The sequence below is a fragment of the Pistacia vera genome, unplaced genomic scaffold, assembly GCF_008641045.1.
Source record: "Pistacia vera cultivar Batoury unplaced genomic scaffold, PisVer_v2 Contig501, whole genome shotgun sequence".
NCBI classification, from domain to species: domain Eukaryota; kingdom Viridiplantae; phylum Streptophyta; class Magnoliopsida; order Sapindales; family Anacardiaceae; genus Pistacia; species Pistacia vera.
The window spans coordinates 35,481-53,237 of NW_022196337.1; the positions used below are offsets into that span (position 1 = coordinate 35,481).

A 17,757-nucleotide genomic window follows, 5' to 3' on the forward strand; every position below is an offset into this window, starting at 1 on the left:
AAGGTTGACATCCAAAAGGCTTATGACAACATTGATTAGAGCTTTTTGTTATATACTCTTCAATCTTCTGGTTTCCCTCCTCAAATGATAAATTGGATCAAGGAATGTGTGACAATCATTACCTTCTCAATGGCCATAAATGGAGAATGTAAGTATTTTGGTTTTGTCAACTTATTCATTCGGATTGGTACACAATCTATGTACACAATCTATTTAGTTTCACTCTAAAGGTGTTCACAACTAAATCGTAGTGATCACAACACGTCTGGTAGATTTTATTTTAATATTCATGCATATCGCACCTACCTTAATTAAATGTGATTATATTTACAGTTGTGGAAAGATTTTTTGTGAACATTATATATTATGTGAGCTGGAAATGATTTTGTTTAATTATGATTTCAAGAATCATTTTCCTAAAAGAAGATTATGATTTTAAGAATTATTTTCTTATAAAGAGATTATAGATTAAAGAATTTTTTCCTATAAAGGAGTCTAGGATCTCAAGAATTCTTTCCAAAACAGGTTTGGTTTCTTATTTATCCTTTCAAAGTCACTCAAGTATAAATAATCTTTTTATTATTGTGATTTTTTTGAAGGAAGCCATATTACTTACCTCCATTATTCTCTGAATATTTTCTTTGAGGTTGTTTAGTTTTTGTAGGTTTCCAATATGCTTTGGTAGGCTTTGAATTACCATGTTTTATCTCTTGCTTGCATGAGTTGATTCTGGAACGTTGTTTCATGTTGAGATCTAGACGTGTTCGAGCTGCTGCTACCGAAGCAATTCATCATTGTTGAAACTTGAGAGGAGCTCAAGTGCGACCTGGTGGTCCCGTGGAGGAGAGGTTAGACTATGAAGGTTTGAGGTTCAACCAAAGAGCAAAGATTGAAATGTTGTCCAAACAAGGAGTTTTTACAACTGATACTTATTCTTGTCTTTGTAATTGAACACATAATTATTTCATAATAAATTATCTTCTTCTAGACTTAGTCCCATAGATGTAGGCTTATTGTCGAACCATATAAAATTGAGTTGTGTGCTTTATTTTATGTCATGGATGTTTTATATGTTTAATCATTAGTTTAGCAACTCATTAAGCACGACTTGAACAAGTAATCTTAATTCCGCATAAGTTTTAATTAACATGACAAGGGTTTAAAATTTTCAGAGAATTACATGGCTTCTTTCAAGGCAAGAGAGGATTAATGCAAGTGTTATCCTTGATCCTTCAGCAGAAAATTCAAGATAGCGGAGAACTTTCAGTTTCATTTCAGATGCGAGGATCTTCAGATTAGTCATCTATGTTTTACAGATGACTTATTCCTTTTTTGTCATGGGGATCCTCACTCGGTTCAGGTGTTTCAGGATGCTCTCACAGATTTTACCAATCTGTCGGGTCTTTCTCCTAATTTTATTAAAAGTTTTCTTTCTTTTGTAACGTCAATCCTGATCATAAGATTCTTATCAAGAATATTATGGGTTTTGAAGAGGGTCAACTTCTTGTCCGTTATTTGGGAGTCCCCTTCATCACCACTCGCCTCAGTCATAGAACTGCCTTCTGCTGAATGATAAGATGGAGAGTTAGATTGTCCTCCTGGCAAAATCGGTTTTATCCGATGCTGGTAGGGTCCAATTAGTGGTTTCAGTCCTTTCCTTAACAGGTTTATTGGGCCTTCTCTTCATGCCTCCCTCGTCTATCTTAAAGCTATGGAAAAACGAAGAGATCCTTCCTCTGGGTGAGAGTGACCTGGTTCGAGGTAAAGTAAAGATGGATTGGAGACATATGTTAATTTTAAGGAGAATGGGGGTTTGGGTATTCGCTCTCTTAAGGATGGAATCTGTCTTAATAGTTTATCACATTTAGAAAATTGTCTTCGGAAAGATTCTCTATGGGTCAGATGAATTCATACCTATGCCTCGGGGTCGTAGTTTTTGGGACATCCGTATACCTGCAGATGCTAGTGGGTATTGGCGGAAGTTGCTCAAGATAAGAGAGAAAGTTAGAAGTCACATTGTGGTTGATATTGGGGATGGTCATTCTACCTTTTTCTGGCATGACAATTGGCACCCTCTTGTCCTTTGGCTTCTCAAGTGCCTTCAAGAATGTTCGTTCGTTCAGGTATAAGTCAAGAGGCCAAGGTTAGTGATGTTTTAGAATCTAGGCAGTGGGCAGGCCTGAGTTTTTTCAGGAAAATTACTATTATTACCAACAGGTCCCTTACCCCTCTTTTTCTATATGAGAGACACTACTCTTTGGAGAACTTCGGATGGTAGGAAATTGAAGGTCTTGCCTCAGCAAGCATGGAAAGATCTCTCCCGGATTGTCCTACGGTGTCTGGTGTAGCCTTATTTGGAATGGAACTTGCATCCCTGACACTCATTTATACTTGGCTAGCCATAAAGCGTAAGTTGCTAACTATGATAGGATGAGCCGTGGTCCCAATCAGAACAGTTGGCTTGGCGCCTTTGCGAAGGTCCCCTGATTCTCATGATCATTATTTTTTGATGTCCTTTGCAACTGCAATCTGGAAGTCTGTCCAGAAAAGAAGTAATTTTCAGTTAATGTTACAGGATGGGAGAATATTATATCATGGTGTGCTAGTGAATTTAAAGGCAAGAGTATTTGGGCTGTTTTGTAGACTTTTGCTTGGTGCAGTGGTGTATTCATCTGGCAGGAAAGGAACCTAGGATTCTTAAAGGTAGAGAGAAACAGAGATGCTATTAAACATCTGATATTTGACACGATGAGACTCAGAATCATCACCCTTCCCATTAAACAAAATGAAAGGACTCGGCAAGTAATGGAAGAATGGGGTATCCCTTTGAGGGATCCTGGAGTTGCTATAGGTGAAACCTCTACATTAAAAATATGGCAAAAGTTTCTGGCTTTGTTTTCCCAAGCTGTGCTGCAAATTCAAACAGGAAGCCGTTGTTGGTCCTTTCCTTTAATTTTTCATTTATCTTTATCTATTGTTTGTTGGTTTGCAGCATGGTTTGTAAGTGGCTTTAGACTGGCATGGGGTACAGCTTTTCAACGTGGGAGGTTTTGCTGTGGTAATTTGGGGGCAGCAAAAGGCTTGAAAATTATTGAGGTTTGGTGGTCTAATAGGATTATTATTTGGAGAAGTTGTTTCCCTTGAGAGAGTCTGTTTGGGGGACAAATTGAAATATGGTTATTTGGTCCTAGTTGGTATTGGCAGAGGGGTGGCCGAGAGCCCGAGACATGCTGGAACTATAAGTTAATTTGGAAGAAGCCTCTTTTCCTAATTATGGGCTGGGTTGTTTTTTGCTCATGTTCAGCCTAATAACATCCATTCTTTAATCTTTTTGGACAAGTATTGTTTATGACAACTCTAAACTTTGTAAATATGATTTTTTGTTCTCAGGCTGGTTTTTATTAAGCTTGATCTATCACGAGGACATGAGAATGTGGGAGAACAATCTAAGAATGTGCAGAATCTGGCCTATGTATAGATGTATTTTGATTGGTACCATAAGCAGTTAAGGAACATTTGATGCTATTCAGGTTATATATTGAGCGAATGGTATTTCAGATTATAGATTCAGGCTGGCATTCATTCAACATCTGAATGAAGGTTAAACGTGTGATGGTCTGTGGAGACATTGCTCTTGGAGATATTGACAGCCATAATTAGCTTTGCTTCAGTATTATAGTGGGCTGTGTCCTTGATATGTAGGTTATTTGGGTTTCTGGGCTTTGTTTTGCTTCAGCTGGGCTAATTGGTTTTTGACTTAATGTAGTTTCCTCATGCACTCCCTTGTGATAGTTTTCGTTTTTGTGTATAGTTTTTAAACTTTTTTCGGCTTCTTTAAATCTTGGGCCAAGATTTAATAACAGGGTGTTTTACCCTCTTGGTTGTATCATTCATTCTTTTTTTTATTTATAATTACCTTTTACCCAAAAAAACAGAAAAAAACTAACTATAAACAGCTTTATACACCGCTGCCCACCCAAATTACACTACAACACAAAGCCGCGGTCCCTTATAATATTCACACATGAAAACATGCAGACCTCCACTTCTAACAGCAAAAAAACTCACAATTTCCCCGGTCACACACAAATCCTCCACATTATAATCCTCCAGGTTACTCCTTGTAATCTCCAATACAATGCTTGTCTGCCTCCGTAGTTAAGCCATAAGTAAGGAACTGGAGAGCCAACAGGCAAATTTCAAATCAACAAGCTGTTTTGTTGGGGATTGCTAAACCAAAAAGACACAGCGAAAAAGAAACGCAGATCTAGTGCCAAAAAAAAAAAAAAAAAACCAGTATACTATGCATGGGTACCCACCAAAGACAAAGAATTATTTCAGCAGTATTTGCAGTAATTCCATATAACTGATGTAGCAACATACCAGTATACCGAATGCAGGAACCAGTAACCACCACTCTGAACACAACAAAAATGGTGAACTAGTCAGATACGACCAAGTTACCAAACATCCAAAGCTTCATGGTCCCAACCAATCCGAACCTGGCACCATCTTCCAGCAATGCCATTCCTAGAGAGCTGCAGAAAGAAAAATCAGGTTCATTGTCAAAACAGCCAGCAAACCAGATAGCCCACCGCGACTCTCAACCCAACAAAAACCTGTATAATCAGTCATAATGTGCTCTGCTGCCCACAACTTATCAAAGTCAGCCATCATACACCTGAGGAAGCACATCCAAATGGTGGCAATAGGCTTATTCAAACATCTCAATCAGCAAGTCAGGTCATGAATCACAGCATTAAAACCATAATTTTGCAGCACCAAATAACACCCACCAAGCTGCCAGAACACCCAAATGCTAGAACTAGATGCAAGTTTTCCCTTTCCCCTTCCCAAACCGAGAAGAAAAAAGCAGCAATCCCCCCAAAGTGGGGAGGTGTAAAACCTGAGAGTGCTGACAATCTGCATCACTTCCACAAACCACATAGCAAAAATCACCCCAAAACTGAATAAAAACTGTACACCCTATCCATAACACAGGAAACTCCAGCAGCAAAAAATAGGAGGTAATAAACTCACGCTATATATAGAATCACTTCTAGGCCAAACCAAAAGAAAAAATAACCACCAGTAGCAGAAACTCCCTTCCCCAACATAAGACTGAAGCAAAGAGAATCATAATTGTAGGCCAAGCACTACTACGAAAACAGAGAGCCAGACAATCATAAAACAAAAAGTCAAGTAATTCCCACTTTAATGCAACTCGCGGGTAAGCCCTAATTGGCCACAAACTTGCTGGACCGAGGATCCTTGAACGTAAGAATAAGCATTCAGAACCTTACTTCCTCAAACATCTGCCTCATAACATAGTCCGACTCCGCCATATGCCTTTGAAAATTCGAAAATTCCTCTCCTGCCACAAAATAAACGACGACCCAAAAAGCAAACGCCAAATCACAGGACCGTAAGACTAAGCATTCAGAACCTTACTTCCTCAAACATCTGCCTCATAACATAGTCTCGACTCCGCCATATGCCTTTGAAAATTCGAAAATTCCTCTCCTGCCACAAAATAAACGACGACCCCAAAAAGCAAACGCCAAATCACCATGTGAATGTTTTTACCTTTGAAATTGTTGGTACACCAGTTAATGATGTTTTTCCAACTAGTTACCAGGACCCTAAACTTTCCTTTAGATTGGACAGCTCTCCATAATGATTCAGAGAAAGGGCACATAAAGAATAAATGGTCACGGGAATCCATGGTGACTTGCATAACACACATTCCATCATCTCCGTACTGGACCATGGAAGAATCCTATCTTGGGTTAGGAGCTTGTGCTTGATTGCTAACCAAAGAGTAAAGAAGTGCTCAATAGGGCCAAATCACACCAGGTTTGAGCAGCGAAGAATTGAACCTTTTTGCCGGCCTTAGTTCGCCAGAAAACAGTATCCTTGTCATCATCCATGGGAATTTGGGGGGGATTGATCAGTCACTTGGGGAAATTGCTCATGAAAGTCCTCCGACCACAACCATTGTCCGCTGTCAATTATGTCACTGACCTTAGCACAATGACCTAACCTCGTTTCATAAAAGGTCTTAGGGGGAACAATTTTATCAAGATGACCTAATGGGTGCCAAGCATCCTGCCAAAAAGAAATAGTTGGTCCATTCCCTATGTTGACCGCGATACGATCCCTGATGCAATCGCTAATCTGAAGAATCTTGCGACAACTCCAGTCTCCAGCTAGCATCCTACGGGATTTTTACGCTTCAAAAACCACGCCCTCTTAGTCTAAAAGTATGAATCCATTTAACCCAGAGAAAATCTCTTCTTGAAACAGACCAGGCATGAAACACCATCAATAGAAAGCAGAGCAAAATAAGCAAATTGAAGAGATGGAAAAATTTGTCATCAACTACAATTCGAATACAAGGCTTTTGGTTTTAGCCGAAGAGTAAAACGCACCGTATTACTTAAACTTTGATTTTTAACACTTTAACCCGCTGAACTAATTCAACAGACAAGCTAAAAACGTACAAGGCTAAAACTGGATTCTAGACTTTTGCTCAACCAGATATGTTTATACGTTTTCATATTTGTGATAATCAATACATTAACTCAACTTTGGAACCTCAATATACATGACCATTCATTTTATTTTTCTCAAAGGATAACATAAATGTCTGCCTAGATTATTGACATTAAGAGTCTTAAAACAAAATGAAATTTTAATTAAACTAAATCGATGCATTTGTTTATTCAAATTTCGTCCAAATTAAGATACGAGCTAGGTTTTTAATAAGATAATATTAAATATGTCAAACACCAGTTCACAATTCATCAAATTTTTGTGTTTCTTCACTCCCCTATTTATCTTACTAGATTTTTTGCTTAATAAAATTAAATGTAATTATCTGTACACATGGGAAGTCAGAGTGTTTATATAGTATGGTTTGGGTTTACCACCTTTTGACAAATAACTTGTAAAGAGACTAAAGTTGATGAGTACTATTATATATACAAAGTCCTCGTACAAATATTTACATAGAAATTAATGTGATTGTATTCTTTATTTGACATATCATTCATTTTAAATTAACTTTTTATTTCACTTTTCTATTTATATTTTGTATGCATCAATTTATAAGATGACTTTATATGAGTAGTATTATTTAAAGTGAATTCCATTGACGATACTTATTAATCGCCTGTAATTACCATATAAAGCCCCAAAGTCCTTTGTATACATAGTTTTACAAATAAATGATAATGAAATCCTAGTCTAGGTCTAGCATTCAAACGCTTAATAATTTTGCCTTCTTGTTTAATCCCTCTTATTTATATTTCTTGCAAATTCTTATACAACAAAAACATTTTTGTTAGAACGCTAGCTTTTAGATTATCATAAATTTGTAAAAACAAACAACTATATACTTATTGTAGGGTATTAAATAATAAGTCAACCTATTGTAACAAAAAAAATGTACACCAATTTGTGAAATAAATTCATAACCATTGATTCATGGTAATGCAATGACTTAAAAATTGTTGTTGGCATTACAAATAACCAAATCTAACTTCTCATCGAAGTCGGATGAATTACATTGAATGAAGGGCTAAGAATTTGTGTTAGAATAAGCTTAACCCGTAAACAAATGTTTCATTTTATCTTATGCATTTAGACCTATTAAGTCAGCTAACCAATTAATTGTTAGACAAATTAAAAGAAATAATTAATTACTTAATTAGTTTAAGAGTCAAACTAAAAAAACAACCCATCTCTAATAGTCGTTGTAGGTAAGAACTTTGATACAAATTATGGACGATTTTACCCTTTTCCTCCTTCAATTCACTCTTTTCTCTTCTTTTTTCTCCTTAATGTTTATAAATTTACATTTTTTGTATGTATTTAGGGGTGTATGATATGTTCATGTGTTTAATATAAGTGAAACATGGGAGACAAAAAGATAAACACACTTTCGAACACTTGAAATGAAAGAACTAATTTCCAATAAATTTGAATAAACTCAAGTAACCGGACTCTAACCACTCGAGGGGATCTTTTGATATTTTATATGGTTGATAGTGATATTTTACATAATAGATTGCATAAAAATATTAAGATAACCCTTATAAAATATCAAAAAGGTCCACTCAAGCGTACTCCACTTGAGCGATTGGACTTGAGTGACTCTAAGACTTTTTTCAAAATTTTCGGCTTGTTCATCAATTTTCCGGAAAAGTGAATTTTCAACCCAAAATTGAATTCTTTTTTTGCATTCTTTATGTACTAAACATATTTTTGAGTACTAATTTTTTTTTTTTTTTTCAAAAAATCATAATATTCTACGTTTCAATATTAAATCAAAAGCTTTTTTCATTTTCATGAAAGTAATTGTCTTCATGTGATTAAGTGTGAAAGAGATGGATAGAAGTGTCAAAAAATCATATGCTTATAAAGCCAGTTAGAAGTTGATTATTTTATAATTTGACTTTTTAAAAATGGTCAGCTAAGTAAATTTCCCAATTAATTATAGTTTTTGTCAAACAATTTTTAGTAAGGTTTGGCTAAAATACAAGTAGATCATCGTGGTTATTTTTCAACACAATTTAGTAGGCCAATTGACAATGAATGAAGGGCGATCGTCATCGTATCATAAAGAGAAAGAGAAACTTAAAAAAACTGGTCAATTTCGGACAGCCAAGTATGCTCGTAGTCCGCATCGTTTTAAACCAAAATTGACCCTAATAATTATCCAATTGCTCAAAAGCATATGAGAAAGGAATCAATACTTATCCCAATAGTAAAGGTTGGTCCACTCTGATTTGAAATTTTAATTTTTTTTTTTTAATTAAATGTAATGAAATCCTTAGATTAGAACTTACATTATTTCACTACAATTTAAGAGGTAGTATGTGAAGAACGTGTCATCAATCAATTGGGTTTATTTTTTTCTCTTTTTTTAACATCAATTGAAAGTGATAGCATGAAATTAAATTCTTGATGATTCTGGATAATGATTTAATTGATACATTTTTTTTGTTACTTTCTTTGAGATGTACCATTTAGTTATTCATATATGTCTTCAGCTTGATTTGAACAGGAAATTATTTAGTATAATTATTTTATTATGTTATTGTTGAAGAATTCTATTCTGTAAGAAGAAGACAAAATCTGAGATAATGTATCACCCGTTAAAATTCTTAGCAGTGTCGTGTCAGCATATGTTTGAGTTTGACAGTTAATCCTTTATCTACTGCAACTTTAGTTATTTAATTATTATTCTTGTCAATATTAATAAGTTTGATTAATTAAAGCAAATTAAATGAAGTCACTAATATGGTCAGACATTTAGATTAAACGACCATTGTTTTGTCGTATTTCTTTCAATATTCTCCTTGATTTGGTCTTCTTTAATTTCCATGGAAAAAGATATAAATATATTCCATCAGTTTGGCAGCTAACAGTAAGTCAATGAAAAACTAATTAATTTACAAACTCCTTGCTTATATAACGTCCCTTTTAATTTGTATCTTAAACCAAAAACACCATCGCCCACAACAATGGCTTCTTCTCTCACAAAAATAGATCAACATCAACCCCTCTGCAATGCAATCTCAACCCTCCATGCAGACATCATTCAGACCCAAATCCTAACCAGACTTGATGGCCAAACCCTCGTTGCCGCAGCTTCTACTTCCTCCCTACTCCGCTCTCTATCCCTCCAAGACAAACTCTGGCGCCAAATCTGCAACTCCACGTGGCCTTCCACCAACCAACCAAGTGTCCAAACTCTCATCTCCAGCTTCCCTGCCGCTCACCGTTCTTTCTTTTCCGATTCATTTCCAGTTCTAAACTGCCAAGTCCCGCCGTCATACACGCTTGAATTTGATCATTCCTTACTTCTCACAACAGAGTTAATCTCAGCCGTTGATATTCACTACAAAAACAATCTCATTCTCTCTAAAGTTGTGGAGACTGAGACCGTCACCGGCTGGTTCCAGTTTCCTCCTTTTAGAATCGACTTACTGGACGAAAAACAGCTGGTAACAACGCCGATAAAATTTGCAAGTGAAACTAAAGTTTTGATCAAAGACCTTGAAGAGAACTTGACTTTGAGTTGGATAATGATTGATTCAGGTAGAAAGCGAGCAGTAAATTTATCCAGCAGGTGGCCAGTTTCAGTGGAGCAACACTGGTTGACACGTGAAGTGCATGTGAAGTATGCAGCGATAGTCATTGCAAGCGATCATCGTCAACGGTGGGAATTGTTTTCGGCGAGGGAGTTTGCAGAGTGTGAGGTTATGGTGACACTGGGAGGGGAGGAAGGAGGAGAAATGTACGTGAGGGAAGTGAGCATGCAGATGAAGGACATGGAAGAGAAAAGTTTAAATGGGAGGGAGAGTTTGGTAATTTTGCAAAGAGCTTTTGAGAAGGGGAAGACGAGTGGGAAGATAGAAGAGGGGAAAGAGAGATATGAAGAGTTTTTGGAGAAGAAAAGAGAAAGGAAAGAGGGAAAGGAAAGAATGGAAAAGGTTTTAAACATCGTCTGTGTATCTTGTTTTGTTGTTGCTGTAGCTTTTTGGTCATATAAATTGTTCATATAGAAGACTTAGTAAATCTCTATGCGAATATTTTAGTGTTGGAAGTATAGTTTTTCAAGTCATAGGCGGCCAAGAAAATTCTCCGGTTAAAACTCTGATAGCTTTCAGGGTTTCCAATTCCCATCTCGCGAATTCCAAATCACTGTTTCGTATTAAAGTGAATTGACTTATGAACAAACATTAAATATTATAAGCCACGTCGCACCTTTGTGGGCAGCAGCAATTAAGATCGAAAATGCTAATTTACCAACATGAACTTGACATCTCTTTCATATATCTAATTTATCAGAATAAAATTAAGTTTGACGGGAGAATATTTCATGCTACACAAGTCTTTTATTTTTTTTTTTTATCCTATCACGAAAATCATATCTTAATGCGAAAACATGTAATTTTGTAATAGTTATAATTTGCATAGGAGTGATGCTATTGGCCCTTATATTTTTATCTCTTTATTTAGACCACAATTTTAATTATAATTTGATCCCTTATTAAAATCATCAAATAAGATATAAAATAGTTATACATATCCAAAAAAATTGTATTTCCTCTTTAAATCATAAACCGCTATTCAATAAACCCCCAATTCTATTTTCAAACAGTGAAAACACATGTGAATGAGTTTCATCTCAGAACATTACATTCAAAACAAAAAGTATAAAAAATACAAATAGAATGGTATTTTTGAAATAAAAACATTTCTATATATTAAAACAATTTAATAGAATAAACTTAAAAGATAAAATGTAGCAAACTAGAATGTAGCATTAGTGAGATATTTCAGATTTGTTAACGGAGCTAATTAAAGCAGTCAATTTTTAGAATTTGAATAATATTTACTACTGTTGCTTACGTACGCCAGGATGACAAAGCCTTGTTTATGATAAATTATTAAGTTGGATAAAAATGCACCCAACGTTATTTGTGAGTCCATTTCCACTGAAGTTTCCTCAGAATTAGAAGGTTTAATTTTCTCCAAATCAGAAGTGGTACTCTAACTGCACTCTTTATTTCTTTGATCTCTTCTCTCTCTATATAAGACGGGAATTCTTACTGATTAGTTGAAAAACAGTTTTATTTTTAAAAAAATTATGAGTATTGTAAGATTCAAGGAAGAACTCAGAATCATTGGATTGTTGTAAATCAAAAGCTAATAGTTTGTAGAGTGGTGAGTTTTAAGTTCCAACCCCATTGATTTTTAAGTTGAGCACACCCATGCAATTAAAGGAGATGATAAGTCAAATTAGCCTTTATGCTATCAAATTGTTCTTATTATTTTTCATTCTTTATTTCTTATAAGCTCCATCTTTTGTAATAGAAAAGGGAATACATAAATAAGCCTTTTGTATATTATTATTGGTCTCACACTAAATGCTGGATAAGGCTTAGCTACCGGATCCATCTAGCCCGACAAGTAACATTGTCCCTAGATCCATATATATATATATATATATATATATATGCCTGGATCGGTTCAGTATTTCAAGTTAGTATTGTTTTCATATTGTAATTGATTAAAAATAAAAAGCATAGGTTGAAATCTAAATTGGAGGATCATTAATAAATCCCAAAGGGAATTATTATTCCTTTTCATCATTTGATGTGGAAATTAGAGATAAGGAATGCAACTTTGATAATACGATTGCAATTTGCATGACATAATGATAAACCCAATCTCTATCCTCAATTACACTCTTCTTCTCACAAGCCGTCTCATAGTCCAATTTGATTGCTTTTCTCATTGAACCAAGCACCTAATTTAATGCAGTCAAATCCAACTTTAATTTTCCTTGTACATAAATTGATTAATTAACAATATAAATTTAATTGACAAAGTTTTAGTAAGGAACTCTCAACAAATTTTGAAGAATTTCAACACCAATTTGGACTCCGTCTATATTGAGAAAAAAAAAATGTATCTCCCTGATTTGTGTCCTAACCATATGATGATTAAATAGTATTATTGACTAGTTCTTCATGCTCTTTTCAATTTTGGGAGACAAACTTGGGCAAGCCCTTACATTTCAATTCACAGATGTGACCACATATTATATACACATCATGTATTAATGCGCAAATCTCTTGAATTTGGTCAGAAACTCATAATCCCATCCAAAGTGTTAAAATGATGCAACTCAATGTTTTGTTGAATTTACAGAAACAAATAAAAAGAAAAGACGAAATTGCAATGCAATGGCGGTTCTCTTATGATAAACAAACTGCATTGTCTTTGGTGAAAGTAAGCAATAATAGTTTCATCTGCCAAAACACCTCTTTGTAAATTGAATGGTTATTATTGGCGTCTAAATGAGTAGTTGCTTAATTAATATTGGAGGCCAAATGGTCTGCAATGGCATTTGGCCTCTCAAAAAGTTAAGCTCCAATTGAGACTCTTACATTAACACAATCATTCCTCGTCGTCCATCAGGGTAAACAAAAGAAATAGAAATATACATTTGGATTCTTTTGCTTTGACCATCAATTTAACCTCAAAAAACATAGCCTTTCAATATGTTGAATATTATTCATGTGTCCATGAATCAAAATAATGGATTAGATTGTACAACTCAGTCGAAATGTGAAACATATGTACTTAACTAATGCTGTACGTTCATATATACGACACGAATTGGTGTAATATTCCATTGGAAAACTAGTTTTCTACAACAATTAATGCGTATATGATTAAGCCTTCCCAATTTTACAATTCCCATACTGTATTTATGGGTCTATGACTCTGAATTCTATGTGATTAATGTCCGTCTTTGTATCTTGAAATTGTATTTCTGGATAAGGTGGACAGACTGCCACGTAATCTCTGTATCAAAACTCTTTGTTGTAATTGCATGTGTGTCGTGTCAACACGAAGCGTAATATCCATCCACATGCCCACACGTTCATCACCCCAGGCAATTTTTACTGAATTACCAAAATGCCCCTAATCTGTTATTAATTAATATTAGCAATTAATTTTAATAAACTTTAAAAAACCAACCTAATGTCATCTGACTTTGATCTTTATATTAAAATTAAGAGTAAGTGTAACATGTTATGAAGATATTTATATTTAAAGGTTGTCCGATACTAAAAGATAATTTTTTTTTTTTTTAATCAAGTAAATAAAAATTTAAAAATTTTTACTTTTCATTTGATGAGATAACCAAATAATGAGCGTGAAGAATCCAAGAATAGAGGGCATTTTCATTTTTCACTACCAAATTTTATGCAACAAAAACCACCCCAACTTTAATGATGCAAAAATGCCTATGCAATACACCATCTCTTCCTCCTAACTCAGAAGCTTTTGCAGAAACAATTTAAGTACTCATTCCTAGCAATGATGTCCTTTGAAATTTAGTAAAAACATTCAGCTTTGACAAGAATTCTCTTAAAGTTTTGCAAATTATCATAAAGTTCTCCTAAAATTCATCAAGAGTAAACTTTATAACATTAATCAAAAACCACTTTTACAAGTGATCTTTACCAATTTTCTGAAATAAAAAGGTAAAAACTCATACAGATAATTGAAAGAATGATCGTTCTTTTAAAACCAATAATTGTCAATTTTGTGCAACTATACAAGACTTAACCTCTGAACACAAACTCACGCTCGCTATTCTCTTCAACTTCAACCTCTAAATTTTAAAGTATTCGCTCTTTTCAACTACTTCTTGCATGTTTGGTTACCGAGAAAATGAGGTTGATTTTTCTATTTTTTTTAATGTGTTAGGTTATTTTATTTTATTTTTGTGCTCTGAATTCTTAGTTATTTTTTGTTTGACTTTTGTTCTGTGTTTCCTTGATGAGAAAATGAGGCAAAGCTTTGATCATAATTTTTTTTTTACTGTCTTTATCTTTTGTAATTTTCTCTGAATTCTACGGTTTTTATATTATTTTATTAAGTTATTTTTAGTTTGATAGGTTGATGAGAAAATGAAGCTAAGTTTTGTTCACTTTTTTTACAGTCTTTTTGTTTTGTATTTTGCTCTGAGTACTACGGTTTTTTAATTTTAATTTATTAAGGTGTTTTTAGTCGGTTAGATTGATGAGAAAATGAGGCAAACTTTTGTTGTTTTTTTACCTCCTTTTTGTTTAATAATATTGCTCTAAATTCTAATTTTTTTTATTTAAGTATACTTTTTGTAGTATGTTTGGCTGATGAGCAAATGAGGCAAAGTTTTGTTAAATTTTTAATCTCGATGGTTGAGTTTTGATTTTAATAGTTGGATTTAGAGTTATATAGATTAAAGTATGACTACTTCTTTGGTGATTTTAGTTTATTTCTTTGTAAACATTTATGTATTTTACTTGTGTTAGAGTTATGATTGGACTCCAAATTTGTATAAAATATTTTTGGTAGATTGTGGTTGTTGTGAATTCTTTTGATTATATTAGATTTAAGTGGATTGTTAGAGACTCGTGGTCTTTTGTTCTCTTTATATTTAAGAAATTTTTTCATATCAAAATTTTATTGTGTTTCCTTATGAGTTGGATGTAATTTTTAACATATTTATTCAAGGTTTTGCTTTTCATAAATTTATTAAAGTAGGAAAATATTATATTATTATATCATTTTTTTTTAGCTTCATAATATTATATTATTTTTTTTTTTAAAGTTTAATGATATTTTTAAAATTTTCACTATGTAGTTAACAAACAATACGGAGCCGCGGAGGCCCCGCTCAATTAAAAAAAACCTTGGGTCCGCCACTGATTGTATTACAATCCGTATAACAGAGCGGATGACGTATTAGCATAAATCACATTTTAAGTAACTAGAAAAGAGAAGTTAGGAGCAAGGGGACATGAAAAACCGTCGGCGCTGTGGGAGAAATGAAGCTTAAATAGAATTTTTGTACAAAGAAATAGTCAAACAAGTTGTAATCATCCACTTTTGACTCCTTTTCATTTCTTCTCTNCATTTTAATAGACGTTTTAGGAAAGTATTTTTTTGCCAAAATAAAAGTCGTTTGACTACTCCATCCTCTCTCTCTTCCTCGATGAATTCCCCTGTCCTTTGTATTCCAATTTTCTCAGCCCTCATCTCTGCTCTCTTTTTCTCCATCTCTATCCCTTATCTTCTCTCTCTCTTTCTTTTTCAAATGCGGGTGAAGAGCAGCGGGAGAATCAAAATTTTCCCATTGCAATTTCAGTGAAAGAGTCAGTATAAGGAGAGAGAAATTTGTTTTCTTAAAAATTGTGCAAAGTCTTAAAACGTCACTTAAAAAGAAACGGAGGGAGTAATTTTTTTTTTAATGAATTTTAATATATATATATATATATTGATTGTATTCATGGATGGACCCAGGCCATTTGAGGATAAGTAAATAAAAATTTAAAAATTTTTACTTTTCATTTGATGAGATAACCAAATAATGAGTGTGAAGAATCCAACAATAGAGGGCATTTTCATTTTTCACTACCAAATTTTATGCAACAAAAACCACCCTAACTTTAATGATGCAAAAATGCCCTGCAATACACCATCTCTTCCTTCTAACTCAGAAGCTTTTGCAGAAACAATTTAAGTACTCATTCCTAACAATGATGTCCTTTGAAATTTAGTAAAAACATTCAGCTTCAACAAGAATTCTCGTGAAGTTTTTGCAAATTATCATAAAGTTCTCCTAAAATTCATCAAGAGTAAACTTTATAACATTAATCAAAAACCACTTCTACAAGTGACCTTTACCAATTTTCTGAAATAAAAAAGGTAAAAACTCATACAGATAATTGAAAGAATTATCATTCTTTCAAAACCAATAATTGTCAGTTTTGTATAACTATACAAGACTTAACCTCTGAACACAAACTCACGCTCGCTATTCTCTTCAACTTCAACCTCTGAATTCTAAGGTATTCGCTCTTTTCAACTGTTTTTTGCATGTTTGGTTACCGAGAAAATGAGGTTGATTTTTCTATTTTTTTTAATGTGTTAGATTATTTTATTTTATTTTTGTGCTCTGAATTCTTAATTATTTTTTGTTTGACTTTTGTTATGTGTTTCCTTGATGAGAAAATGAGGCAAAGTTTTGATCATTATTTATTTTTACTGTCTTTATCTTTTGTAATTTTCTTTGAATTCTATGGTTCTTATATTATTTTATTAAGTTATTTTTAGTCTGATAGGTTGATGAGAAAATGATGCTAAGTTTTGTTCACTTTTTTTTACAGTCTTTTTGTTTTGTATTTTGCTCTGAATACTACCGTTTATTTTATTTTAATTTATTAAGGTGTTTTTAGTCGGTTAGATTGATGAGAAAATGAGGCAAACATTTGTTGTTTTTTTACCTCCTTTTCGTTTAATAATATTGCTCTAAATTATATTTTTTTTTATTTAAGTATATTTTTTGTAGTATGTTTGGCTGATGAGCAAATAAGGCAAAGTTTTGTTGAATTTTTAATCTCAATGGTTGAGTTTTGATTTTAATAGTTGGATTTGGAATTATGTAGATTAAAGTATGACCGCTTCTCTGGTGATTTTAGTTTATTTCTTTGTAAACATTTATGTATTTTACTTATGTTAAAATTATGATTAGACTTCAAATTTGTATGAAATATTTTTGGTAAATTGTGGTTGTTGTGAACTCTTTTGATTATATTGGATTTAAATGAATTATTAGATTCTCGTGGTCTTTTATTCTCTTTATATTTAAGAGATTTTTTCACATTAAAATTTTTTTATACTTCCTTATGAGTTAGATATAATTTTTAACATATTTGTTTAAAGTTTTGTTTTTCGTAGATTTATTTAAGTAGAAAAGTATTATATTATTATATTATTTTCTTTCAATTTTTTAATATTATATTAATTTTTCTGTTTAAAATTTGATGATTTTTTTAAAGTTTTCATCAGATAATTAACAAACAGTAAGTAGCCGCGGAGCCCCCGCTCAACTAAAAAAAAAAAAAAAAAAAAAAACCTTGGGTCCGCCACTGATTGTATTACAATCCGTATAAAAGAGCGGATGACGTATTAGCATAAATCACATTTTAAGTAACTAGAAAAGAGAAGTTAGGAGCAAGGGGACATGAAAAACCGTCGGCGCTGTGGGAGAAATGAAGCTTAAATAGAATTTTTGTACAAAGAAATAGTCAAACAAGTTGTAATCATCCACTTTTGACTCCTTTTCATTTCTTCTTTATAAAACCCCCCCACTCTCTGACGCGCCTCTTCCAACACATT

General features: G+C 33.4%; 1 protein-coding gene across 1 annotated transcript; it reads left to right on the forward strand.

The window, feature by feature from the left end:
* The first annotated feature begins 9,514 nt into the window (after positions 1-9,514).
* LOC116105642 (probable F-box protein At2g36090) lies at positions 9,515-10,816 on the forward strand. Its single transcript, XM_031392053.1, has one exon. The coding sequence runs from the start codon at positions 9,531-9,533 to the stop codon at positions 10,572-10,574; it is 1,044 nt and encodes a 347-aa protein (XP_031247913.1). The 5' UTR covers positions 9,515-9,530; the 3' UTR covers positions 10,575-10,816.
* Positions 10,817-17,757: the final 6,941 nt, after the last annotated feature.

Bases quoted from the DNA above. Each gene is read 5' to 3' on its own strand.
- LOC116105642 (XM_031392053.1), top strand. From the start codon at position 9,531: ATGGCTTCTTCTCTCACAAAAATAGATCAACATCAACCCCTCTGCAAT.